This window comes from Pinus tabuliformis, chromosome J, assembly GCF_031772625.1.
Source record: "Pinus tabuliformis cultivar Carrire ecotype Pingquan chromosome J, CPIR1, whole genome shotgun sequence".
In the NCBI taxonomy this organism is placed as follows: Eukaryota; Viridiplantae; Streptophyta; class Pinopsida; order Pinales; family Pinaceae; genus Pinus; species Pinus tabuliformis.
In genome coordinates, this window is record NC_142295.1 from 1,351,991,001 (window position 1) to 1,352,003,115 (window position 12,115).

The window sequence follows — 12,115 nt, forward strand, 5'->3', positions numbered from 1 at the left end:
TTTTCTGTTGGCTGAATTCATCTTTTGATTTTGGACTTTGACCAACGTTGACTTCTTGATCTTGGAGCTTGGTTTGACTTCGTTTACTTTGGGAAAATCTCTGTTTTGGAAGGCCGAATTGATTGGTCAAGAGGCCAAAGTTTTCTGGGTAGTTTGACCATGGTTGACCATAGACTTTGACTGAAGTTGACCGTAGAAATTCTTAAGTTTGACCGCAAGTTTTATCTATCCTTTGACTAAGCTTTTTGTTAGGATATTCCGACACATAGGAAATAGTTAAGTATAACTTGGTCTAGTGTATAGTTAGGTAAAGTGTGTTTCTTTACTATGTACTTTTTGTAACTTACAATCTGACACTCACGATATGTTCTAGACATGAAGTGATCTGACGGTTCATTCTCTCCTCGGTATTACCGACACTTGATCCGTGGCTTAACACCCGATTGGTCCATGATCTCTATTTAAAGAGCATGGAGGGTCATTTGTAAGGTGACCGTTCATGAGAGAAGCTTATATAAATTTTCTTTCTTTTACATTATAAATTGACTTAAGTGGTCGCGTTGGCTCAGGGCGTGGACTATTTCCCTCTTTGAGGGTTTTAACAACGTCAAGAATACTGGTGTATTGATCTGTGATCTGTTTGTGAGCGGTTTCCTTTGGTGTTCTATCTGAGGAACTTACCTTGTATAATCCTACATGATATCAGAGCTATTTGAGGGTCGCATCCGTTGGTGATCCAAATCCGAAGTTGGTACAACTACATCTAACTATCGTTTCCTAGATCTACTTTTTCTTACCACTTTCGGGTCGAGAGGACTGCTCTATTGTGTTAGGAGCATGTGTTCCAGTGAGGAACCCCTTTCGTATCACACGAAAAGGTTTCCGGTAGCCCTAGCTACGTAATTTTTAAGATCTGGAGGTATACAATTTTTATTTGCAGTTTTAGTTATTTATCTCTCTGTTTATTTCGATTTATTTATCTCTTTGTTTTTATTACCAGATCTATACCTTTCATTTCTACCTATTCCTCTTTGCCCTGCGACTCTATGCGATCTGGGCAAATCAGAAACAGAAAGGAAGGATTCTTCTCATGCGTATGCTCTTTTTCGCCGCGCCTTAGTGTGATCTCAGAAAATCATAAACATTGAGGAAAATTTTTAGTTTCTAGCGAAATCTAACATTAAGCTATAAGGCTTTTTTTTTTGCATGTTCGTTTTGGGTTGTTTGGTTTTCTTTGTTTTGTAGGCAAAAAGGGTTTTTCAAGTAAGCACACACCCCAAACCTTCCGTGAGTTAAAAATAAAAATAAAAACCTTCCTCTTTTCCAAAAATTACTAACCTTTTAAACTAGCTCACTTGGTCCAAAGTTACTTTATGAGAATAGAGGTCTTGGGTGTCCCAAAAGGTGTGTCTCCTTGACGAAGCCAACTTGACTTTTGGAGGCAAAATAAATTCATATTTAAATTCTCAATTCCCTGTTTTTTATTTTCCTTTAAGAGCTTACATGAATATCGATCACAACTACCAAAATTCAACATGTAAGTGGTCTATTATCCAACTCAACCTATGATCCATACTAAAATGTGTTTGAACATTAAATGAAAGCACTTGTTACAAAAATATGGTCAATGTACCTTATAACAGATTACCCACCTTCATCTGATGAGTAAGCTAGATGAAATAAAACACTGACCGAAGCATGGATAGACGGCCTTTGAGGCTAGCTGTATATAGATCATCATATGGTTGTTGGCAAGTTGAACAAATGGGGAAAAATTCTCATAGGGGTTACACACTTGGATGGGTAACAATGACCATGATCAGTGACCACCTTCTAAATGGTGTGTTGTCATATGAAACTGATAAACTTGCCCAAAAGCCATTATTTGTTAAATGCTTGATGTTTATGATAATTTTTTGGCAATTTTGTGGATAGAGATGCTGCCATTTTGCCTTTAATGTCATTTTGATTGTAGTTGCATTTTTCTATTATTATCGCCTATCTAAATAGCTATCACGGTAGTGACTTGCCTTCTCTAGCCTTTATTTTCTTGTAAAATAGCTATGTACCTATGCAAAAAGGAATTAGGAAATAGTTAAAGTTATTTTCACTTACAAAATATTATTAATGCCAAGTAAAAAGTTATCTTTTATCATATATATCGCCTACAAAGTAGCATTACGAACATCAAAAAAAAAAGCACAGTCATGATTGTAATCCCTCCCCAATTTTATCACGGGATAAGATCAACAATTTTTTCTTTGCCAAAAAAATCACAATAAAATCACACGACGACCAAAAAAATCACCATGCCACAGACTGGGGTGCTTTAAGTTGATATTTTTGAGTTTTTTCACTCATTTTACAGACAAGAACAAGGGTTTGAAGAGCAAAGGAGGAGACCAGTTTTGTTTGAGCCAAGGAGGAGGGCGACACCATTTTCTTTTGCCGTCATCGTGAATTTTTGGAGTGGGGATTGATTTCTCTCAACCGTGGATGCATTTGTAGGTACGGGTATCAATTTCCATCATTTTTTAGTTTTCTTCAGATTTTTCATGGAGTTTCCTTTACCCATCAATTTTCCTTCATCTTGCTAGGAAGAGAGTGTGTTTTGTTTGCCAACATCAACTTATTGCGGAGTGGAGAGGGTTTGCCAAATTCCCACAGTTGGTGGTGTATTTGCAAATATGTCCATCTCTTTTTTTCCTTTTTCTTTTTTTTACCAATTTTTGACGGGTTTTCCATTCCTATCAATTTTCCTTCTTTTTCCTTAAACTTTTATTAGACTATAGAAGATCCAGCGTTTATGTAAAGTTTAGATTTGTACTTTTTCATAAATTTGAAGTTTGAACCTTGTGTCAGAATATGGTAAACCTATGGTGGGGTTCAATAAAAAAAAAAATGAATTGCAAGTTGTGTGGGGAGTATATGATATGGGAATCTCCCTAATGAAATTCTACCTTGCAGAAATTCTAGGACATGATGTAGAACTTTGCTCAGCAGCAAGTCCAAAAATCATCCATATTGCTACCAAAGCACTGTAAGATAAGAATGCAGCCAAAGAGAACATGAAAGTTGTGAAAAGCCAAGTTGCAAGGGGAGGAGTGGGGAGAAGAAGTGAGAGTGGTTCTTCAACATCACCTTCCATAATGGTCGGCCCCTCATCTATCTCATCATTTTTTGTTCCTATAACCACACTTAGTGCACAACCTTCTATCAAGTCAATGCTTAAAAGAAAGGAGAAGGAAGAAGTTAACAAGTTGATGAGTAGGTGTTTTCTATGGAGTGACATTCCTTTCAACATTGCCAAGAATAATCCATTCTACTAGCCTATGTTTGATGATGTTGCTATTGTTGGCCCGAGGTACAAAACCCCTTCCTATGATGAGTTGAGAGGGCCTATTCTTCAAAATGAAAAGGTTGATTGCATTGCTATATTGGAGGAGTTTAAGGCATCATGGGAACACACTGGATGCATTGTGATGTCAGATGGTTGGACTGATCAGAAGGGTAGGACCCTTCTTAACTTCTTGGTTAATTATCCCAAGGGGACAATGTTTATTAAATCTATTGATGCATCTACACATCTTAGAGATGCATAATTATGTGAGTTGTTGGACTTGTTCAATCAGGGAGTAGGTCGACAAAATGTTATCCAAGTCATAACGAACAATGTTGTGAATAATGTCATTGCTCACAGGTTGGTTATGGAGAGGTATCCTAACTTGTTTTGGACACATTGTGCTTCACATTATATTAATTTGATTTTAGAGGATATAGGGAAGATTCCTTGTATCAAGGATATTGTTGAATCATCCAAAAGCATAGCAAAATTTATATATAATCATGCATCTATGCTTAGCTTGCTGAGAAGATTCACCAATAACAAGGAGTTCGTGCGTCCTACCATTACACGATTTGCCACTAGCTTCATATCTCTTAAATCTCTCTTGACTTCTATGTGAAATGTGAAAAGTATGTTTCTTTCGAAGGTGTGGCATGTTTTATCTTTTAGATGCAAAAGGAGTTGGTGCGTCCTACCATTACACGATTTGCCACTAGCTTAATATCTCTTAAATCTCTCTTGACTTCTATGTGAGATGTGAAAAGTATGTTTCTTTCGGAGGTGTGGTATGCTTTATCTTTTAGATGCAAATCAGAGGGGGAGGCCATATGCAAGCTAGTTTCATATCATGAGAGATTTTCAGTGAAAGTGGAGGAAGTGTGTGTCATCACTAAACATTTGGTAAAGGTTCTTCGAATGATTGATGGAGACAAGCTTGTAATGGGCTACTTGTATGAGGCTATGGATAGGGCCAAAAAAACCATATATACCTATTATGAGGATAAAGGGAATGATGTGTTTGAGAACTGACTATTGATATGGAGAGTGATTGATGGTTGATGGAATGATACATTTAATCATCACATTCATGCTACAGTGATCTACCTCAACCCTGCATTTTCTTACTCTTGTGGTTTCAAATTTGACACTAAGGTGATAGATAAATTCCTCAGTTGTGTTCAAAGGATGTTTCCATCTTCACACGAATGTGTGAAGATTTCTCAATAAATGGAGATATATAGGATGGTAGGTGGAACACTTGGCTTTGACATGACTATTTGAGATAGGAAGACCAAAATGCTAGGTAAGCTTTTGTTTCAAACTTTATCATCCCTTCATACTTTGTTTCAAGTTTCAAATTTCAAATTTCAATGTGTTTTTCTCATGTTTCTCTCATTTGTTTTAGGTGTTCAGTAGACAAGCTATGGCGCAAGAGTACCGGACCTCCAAAAACTTGTCATTCAAGTACTCAGCCAAACATGTAGGTCCTCCAGATGTGAGCACAATTGAAGTGTATGTGATAAAATAAACACCAAGACGCGCAACAAGTTCAAAAAAATCAAATTAGAATTTGAATTCATTCAAATTATAATTTATTATTTTATGCCAGGTCACCCTCTAATTATAATATGTATTATTAATTTATAATTTATGACCCTCATACAAGTCGGAGTCCCAACACCTTAATGACATAGTCTATGTCTACTACAATCTTCAATTGCGAATCAGACAACTTCAGAAAACACTTGATGTCGACACCATCTCATTGGATGGGATTGACACCACTACTACATGGAGGGTTGAGATCGAGAGGCCATGGAATTGATTCCAGATTGATTAAAGGAGGAGGCACTGGAGAAGGTAGCAGGGGGAAGAGAGGTAGAAGAGGAGGAGGTGGAAGAGTTGACACCACCACCTTCAGGGACTCAAATAGAGCTAGTTGGACTTAGCAGTAGCATGGACACCAGTAAAGTATGTCAGAGTCTACCTCCTACTTCTTCTAGAGGACGTCAAAGTCCAATGCCAACCCTAGGGCCTTCTTCCTCTAAAGAAAAATTCATTACCTTTTCCCGTGAAAGGGGCAAAGGAAATCACTAGTTTATGTATCTAATTTCATTGTAGATGACTCATGATAATGAGATAAATCTATTATATTTTTTGTTGATATTTTGAGACTGAGTCAGGACTTAGAATTCAGGACATGATTCAGCATTGATGTGTGATGTAGCATTAGACATCTTATATATTAGTTCCATTTTCATTTTTATGTGGCAATACATTTATTTGATGTTTTTGTTGTTTTAGATGTTAAAAAATGAATATTTTTGTATTTTTCCTATGTTGCATGGGTACCCGCACCCGGGGGTGGGGTTCTTGAACCCGTCCCGGGTTCCCGCACCCAAGTACCGGATTCAGGTACGGGTTCTTCCCAGACGAACCCAGAAGAGCCGGGTTCTTCCATGAAGAATCGGGTTCTTCAAAAAAAAAATTGGGTTCTTTTCCTTTAACGGGTTCTTGGGTTCTTCGGGTGCTTGGGTTCTTGGGTTCTTCGGGTTCTTCGAGTTCTTCGGGTTGGGTTCTTTAGGTTCTTCGGGTTCTTCATAAAAAAAACTATATTAAAAATATAATTAGTAATATATAGTTGGATTGAGGTTAAGAACAAAGTGCATACATTTGTTGTAGGAGATAGATCACACCCACAGACAGAGGAGATCTATGCAGAATTGCAGTGACTGACAGGGTTGATGAACGAAGCAGGGGATGTACCTGATGTTCACTTTATGCTGCATGATAAGAAACAGGAGCAGGTGGTAGTGATCATCACATGATGTGCAATAGGAGTGGTGGGAATCTGGAAGCTTATATTTTGTTTGTGCTTTTCAGCAAGTTGTAAAGACCACTGAAGTCTCATCAAAAGCGCAAGAAGTGCATATGTCGTAATTGCCACTATTCTGCCAAGTTCATAAATGAGGTCACCATGCAGAAAACCGTCCTGAGTGATTTAATCCACTTCATTATTTCCTCAACTCTGTTTTTTTGGGATTTATATTGAGGCTTAAGTAAAATAAGTTAGCTGGAAGTGCTATATTATTCTGTTGGTGTCTCTACAAAGGGAGTGGAGGTTTGAGGACTGTTTACTGTTTTCATGTATCATGCCAAAGGCTATATATCCCTAGGGCATTTCTCAAGGACAAGAGCCCATACAACAAGTTTGAAGTAGCATGGGTATTTTCAAAATTTTTAGGTTGAAGTTACATCAAGATATTCAAGTGAACAAAAGATGTGAGTGGACTGTCGACCTCCTTGGATATATGATTGCAGAGAGCTTGTCTGGGCAGAATAGGGATCGGGCTTCAGTTAGAGACCTTTTTGTTTCCTTGGAGCTTCAGATAATGACTTATAAATAGCAGTAAAGGCATTTTCAGAGACACTCTTGTTCTATTTTTGCTCATGATGAGAAGTGTTGAAATTCAAATCTCACATAAATACATATAAGATGTAGATGTATGCACAAAAATTGATGCATACACATAGACAGACATTAATGGACATACAAGAATTATAGTTTATAGCTGTAATGTATTATTCCATATGTTGGCTTGACAAAAGACGCTTGCCAGCAAGCTCTATAATTGACTTTGTACTGATTTCATGTGTTTCATTTTTGGATGAAAATATGGTGCAGCTCTAAATTGAATAAGTTAATTGCATCAAGCAATAGATGTTATGCTTGTCTGTATAAAACAATAGTTAATATCTTCACTCTTTTTTATGGTAGCTAATGTTGGGGACCTGTGTTTGAGGGTCAAACAGGTAACATAACAATTGAGAGAGGTCTGAAATTCTGTTGGATTTGGAAAATAAAATGAAAGATAAGCATAGGAAGAGAAATTGGAAGCATGGAAAAGGATGGACATTATAGCAGTGTGATCAGACAAACAATGATGCCTGCAATGTCAATATGGAAATATAGAGTTAGGGAACAAGTTTGACCTGCAAAACTGTATTTGATAGGATGCTTGCGTGGTATGCGGTTTCGTGGAACTCAATGACAGCAGGATATGCTGACCACAACTGTTGCATGGATGCTTTCCAATTTGTGGCAGAATGCTTTGGTTTGGCATAAATCCAAACCAGGTGATCTTCATTATTATTCTGAAGGCATGTGCCAGACTGCCATTAGATGAAAATGGTAAGCAGGTCCATTTATGCATTATGAGAACGGGTTTGGAAAAAATATACAAATTCAAATTTCATATATATTATTAATTATATTTTTTCAACTTTAATATATTTCATATATATTATTAATTATATATATATGAAATATTAATTAATAATATGCATGTTTAAATGATTATCATTAAAGTTTTCTTGTTTAAAATTTAAAGTTGAAAAATATACAAATTCAAATTTCATATATATTATTAATTATAAATTTATAATTTATAATTTATAAAATATAATTATTAAAATTTAATATTATTATATTACCCGACGAACCCACGCACCTTGTTTCCAAAAATGCCGTCCCCGTCCCCGCCCCCGTCCCCGCACCCACGTTTCCTGGCAACATAGTATTTTTCTAATTTTTCCGATTTTTACCAATATTTTCCTGATTTTTACAATTTTTTTGCCTTTCCAGACCCTTGCCAATTTCAGTGGCATTGATACATAGCCTACAGACGTTGTAAAATTGACTTTAAACTTAACAACAAAGAAAACACTGGCAGTCTGAAAGTTATTAGAACCATCCAATGACAAAACAAGATAATGTATTGTCTGGTACATACAAACAAAAGAAATCGATTGACAGTACTGCCCCAACAAAGTAAATACAAAGTCAGTAAGGGAGATCATATAAATAGCATTAATGATCGTACATATTATGGGTTTAACAATAGATTCTCGAGTTGATTGGGCATAATATGGCTTTAATATTAACTTCTCCAGTTTGATCATGCATATTATATCTAGATATGCATAAAGGAAGCCTCTTGCATATAATGGTTATATAAGACAGTATGTTTAGCATATTTAGTTCTTCAGAACAAACAATATTTGTAACTGTAAACAGGGGAAAAGCAGTCAATGAACGAATCTGCTGATTTAAGGAAGCTGAATCTTATATGGACACAATGCCCAATAGATAAGTCAAAGAATGATAGCATTATTTTACAACCAAAGAGCATTGAAAACCACCAACTTCCACATGTAAAGAACACTTACAAAGGCTTACACGACAAAAAATCATCTAGTTTTTCCCTCGGATTAATGGAGCTGCAAAAGACAAATTTTGAAAAATCCTAGGGCGAGAAAAACCCAAAACCACTGCAAAGCAGGGGACATTCTACACCTCAAGATCATTATTTTAAGGTAGAAATGAATCTCTCTTCTATACTCATGATCTCAAGATATATGACAGCAATGCACATGCAAAATCAACAATGTGTCTGCATTGGACTGTTACAAGTTCAAGAAAAGGATCTCAGATGTTATCCTGCATCAGGCTTTGACATTACCTGGAAAAGACCTCCCAAGGAAGGATTCCCATATCAGTGGCATCCATAGACATGGGCAGTTGCAAAATGAATATCACACCTAACAACATTTCCAGGCAATCAACTAGTCCCCTGCTGACAAACAGAAATGTTTAACGTGATTTTTCTTATCATTGACAAAAGAAGAGTATTTTTATGATGAGATCCTTCTAAGACGTTTATACTGAAACCAAGGTATTAAGTGACCTAATCCATGATAAAGGGGGTATTAGAAACTGATATTTTCTAGCTTTTGTTCTACATTAGAGTTGACACTTTTGACAAACGGAAAGAAAACCAGAAAGCCTGTACTTACTTGAGACAAATATACTCTGCATAGCAACAATTATGGAGGTGAAGATTCGTCATCAGCACTATAAACATTTCTATCAAAAATAGTGGGGAAAAGAGAATGTGATAAGTGATCATCTGAAATTGAGGAAGGTCCTTTCTGAGAGGAGGATGGAGGATTCCTCTTCGGAATACTGCCAACTTCTTTACAAACATGATCCAACATGTTTGTGAAGTCTCGTACAATCACAAAAATACGAAATGGGTGTGCTTCCTCCTTTGCCGCATCACCATGAAAATACTCGGTGATTTCCTTCACACGAGATAAGACTCTCCTCTCTTCACTTTGTATTTGACTGATCTCCTCTTCAGCCTGCTGCAGAAACAATGCCATAGACTTATGAAAGATACCTTCTGGCATGTCATTACTTGCATTCTCATCCCCTTTTTGACTGCCAAACTCTCTTCGCAAAAATGACTTCATCTTGGCAAGCCCTGTGGCAAGTTTTGACCCAGAACTAGTCAAAGAATGTGAGTCTATTGCAGCTGCCTTCTTTACATTGCATAAATCAGTGCTCAAGTTTGCAAGAACCTGCAGACCAAGTTTTCTATAATAGTCTTCTCTATCCTCAGAATTCTCATTTTCATCACTTTTATGGTAAGTTTGACCATCTACGATATTGGAAGTAGTATCAGAGACAGATTGTTCACCAGCCCGCGCAGCACGCATACCTTCTGCTCTTACAATCTCTTGAACAACAAAATGTAACAAGGTTGTCTTGCCATCTGTACCTTTGACATCTGCTAATTTGAGAAGGGTGTCAAGCTTAAAAGCTTGAGCTCCTCCACGATAGGTACCAACATTCATTCGATTACCTGTTTTCAGAACAGCTTCCAGCAACTTTAGGAATAGACGACTGCACCTCAGTTCTTTACATCCTGCCTGTAAACAGTTAAGGAGGAAACAAACCATATCATTCCTTCATCTGTTTCATGTATTCTTAAAATTTATACCTAGAAAGATCCTTTCATGCATCATTCAAGGCCTTCTAATTAGCAATAATAAACAGCACAGGAAGTTTACCTCCAATGTCTCATATGATTCTCTGATATAACTAACTTCCTCTCTGAAATTTTCCCTGTACAGCATTGCATCAAATCGTTCAAAGGCAAAAGGAATATTCACTAATGCCTTGAGGAACCGCTCTGCTGGACCAAGCTTAGAAATGTCACCATTATAATCTTTCAATTTTCTTTCTTCATCTTTGGTTGGTGCCATCCTTACAAGTGTCTCCAGAAGCTGAGGACTTAAACCTTCACCTGTCCTCCAAACACGGGAACAAAGTTAACAATTAAAACAAGTCACCAACCCGTGCCAGAATAACAGCAAAGCATTTATGCCTAATGGTATTACACAATAAATTAATTAATTCCAGATATCTTCTTATGTGTTGTCATAGGACAGACCTCTCAGAATCACCATGCAATGAGTCATACTAACAGCAAAGCCTTTGTGCCTAATGGTATTACACATAATAAATTAATTAATTCCAGATATCTTCTTATTTGTTGTCATAGGACAGACCTCTCAGAATCACCATGCAATGATTCATACTAACGCTGAAAGGAAATATGGCAAGTGAATCAAAGAAAGCTGAAAAAATAACAGTATCAGAAAAAGTAGTTGAAACTTGAAATGTAAATTCCAGGCACACTTATGATGTCAGTTCTCCAACAGCAATTATGTATTTACAAATTACTATAGGTAGAGCAAATCAAGAATAATAAACAGCGATCCCATAGCTCAGACAGTAAAAATGTGAGTGAGAAGCAGAAGGGGCTTACAAATCTACCAGCATCAGAGCACCAGTAGAAAAAACAGATTTGACAGCAGAAATTAGAGATGAGATAAATAACTGCACAGAAGCCAATAACACTAGCAAGAAGTGGGACAAAAAATGTAAGGAGACTGATAGCATTATATGTAATAAAATTACTAGCAGCCGCATCTTCATCTTCATGGTAACACTAGAGTTAAACACAAAAAATAACCTTACAAACATATTACTACCTATATATGCCTGACAATCAACTCCCAAACATATAGAAAAAATATCTTCACAAAGACTAATACTGTTCTCTTGCTTTCTAGTGATGACATTCTCTAGTTGCCTTTCATTGTGTGCCTCACAAGGAGTCTGGGACATTATCCCCTTTTCTTGTGTTTCACACTGAGGTTATAAAATGCTTCTTATTGAGCTCTCAAGTGATAGTTGATATTGCCAATAGAAAATATTTTGAAGGCCATGTTACCCACCAAAAGCAGGCGACCCCATAGGAGAATTCTTCTCCTAGATTTGTCTTCAGCAGGTAGCCAGAAGCCCCTAACAGCCACCAGTGTCAGGCCAGGCAGTAACTCCATAAGGCAAAAAATGATTCGTGTGTTCTATTCCATCAGGTAGGTCTTCATTATATACATGAGGGAGAGACTGTTTAGTTCATCTCCCGATGACTGTTCATATTTCTTATTTATCTATTTACATATATTCACCCAATCACAAGGATTAGGTGTCAACAACCAGTGTAGCCGATATATTGTGCCATTTGATCTCCACTCCCTGAGCCAGTCATATGTCCCCTCGCCCATCTGTCGAGGGCATATATTTGAAGGTGGGCAGTCAAACCCTAAAGGTATGTTTTTCATTGTGCAATCTGGTGCTTATGCTTATTTTTCCGTGGGCAATTTGGGCATGGATTATTGGATGACTTGGAAGAAGGAAAGGTTTTGACTATAGTCTTGTTCCCTCACCTTAAATGGGAGGTTATCCTCAATCATAGTCCCGTGGGATCTCGCCTCTTGGCTTGTAGCTTCAGGAAGGGCACTACTAGGGAAAGCCCAAGTTTGGTAGCGCGGCTCCATTTTCCCATTTCTCATTTT

General features: G+C 37.1%; 1 protein-coding gene across 6 annotated transcripts in view; it reads right to left on the reverse strand.

Moving 5' to 3' along the window:
- Positions 1 to 12,115, reverse strand: part of LOC149232384 (uncharacterized) — a 105,950-nt gene that overhangs the window by 25,932 nt on the left and 67,903 nt on the right. For 4 of the 6 annotated variants that reach the window (XR_016248141.1, XR_016248144.1, XR_016248143.1 and 1 more), the window contains exons 4-6: positions 10,262 to 10,497; positions 9,203 to 10,120; positions 8,869 to 8,979 (exon numbers count right to left, since the gene is read on the reverse strand). Coding sequence is in view for 1 of the 6 variants with exons in the window: in XM_089379397.1 (XP_089235523.1) it covers positions 9,233 to 10,120; positions 10,262 to 10,497 (1,124 nt within the window). In the remaining 5 variants the exon portion in view is untranslated. Of the gene's footprint in view, positions 1 to 8,868; positions 8,983 to 9,202; positions 10,121 to 10,261; positions 10,498 to 12,115 lie in introns of all 6 variants that reach the window. The other 2 variants (XR_016248142.1, XM_089379397.1) reach the window with 2 other exon arrangements.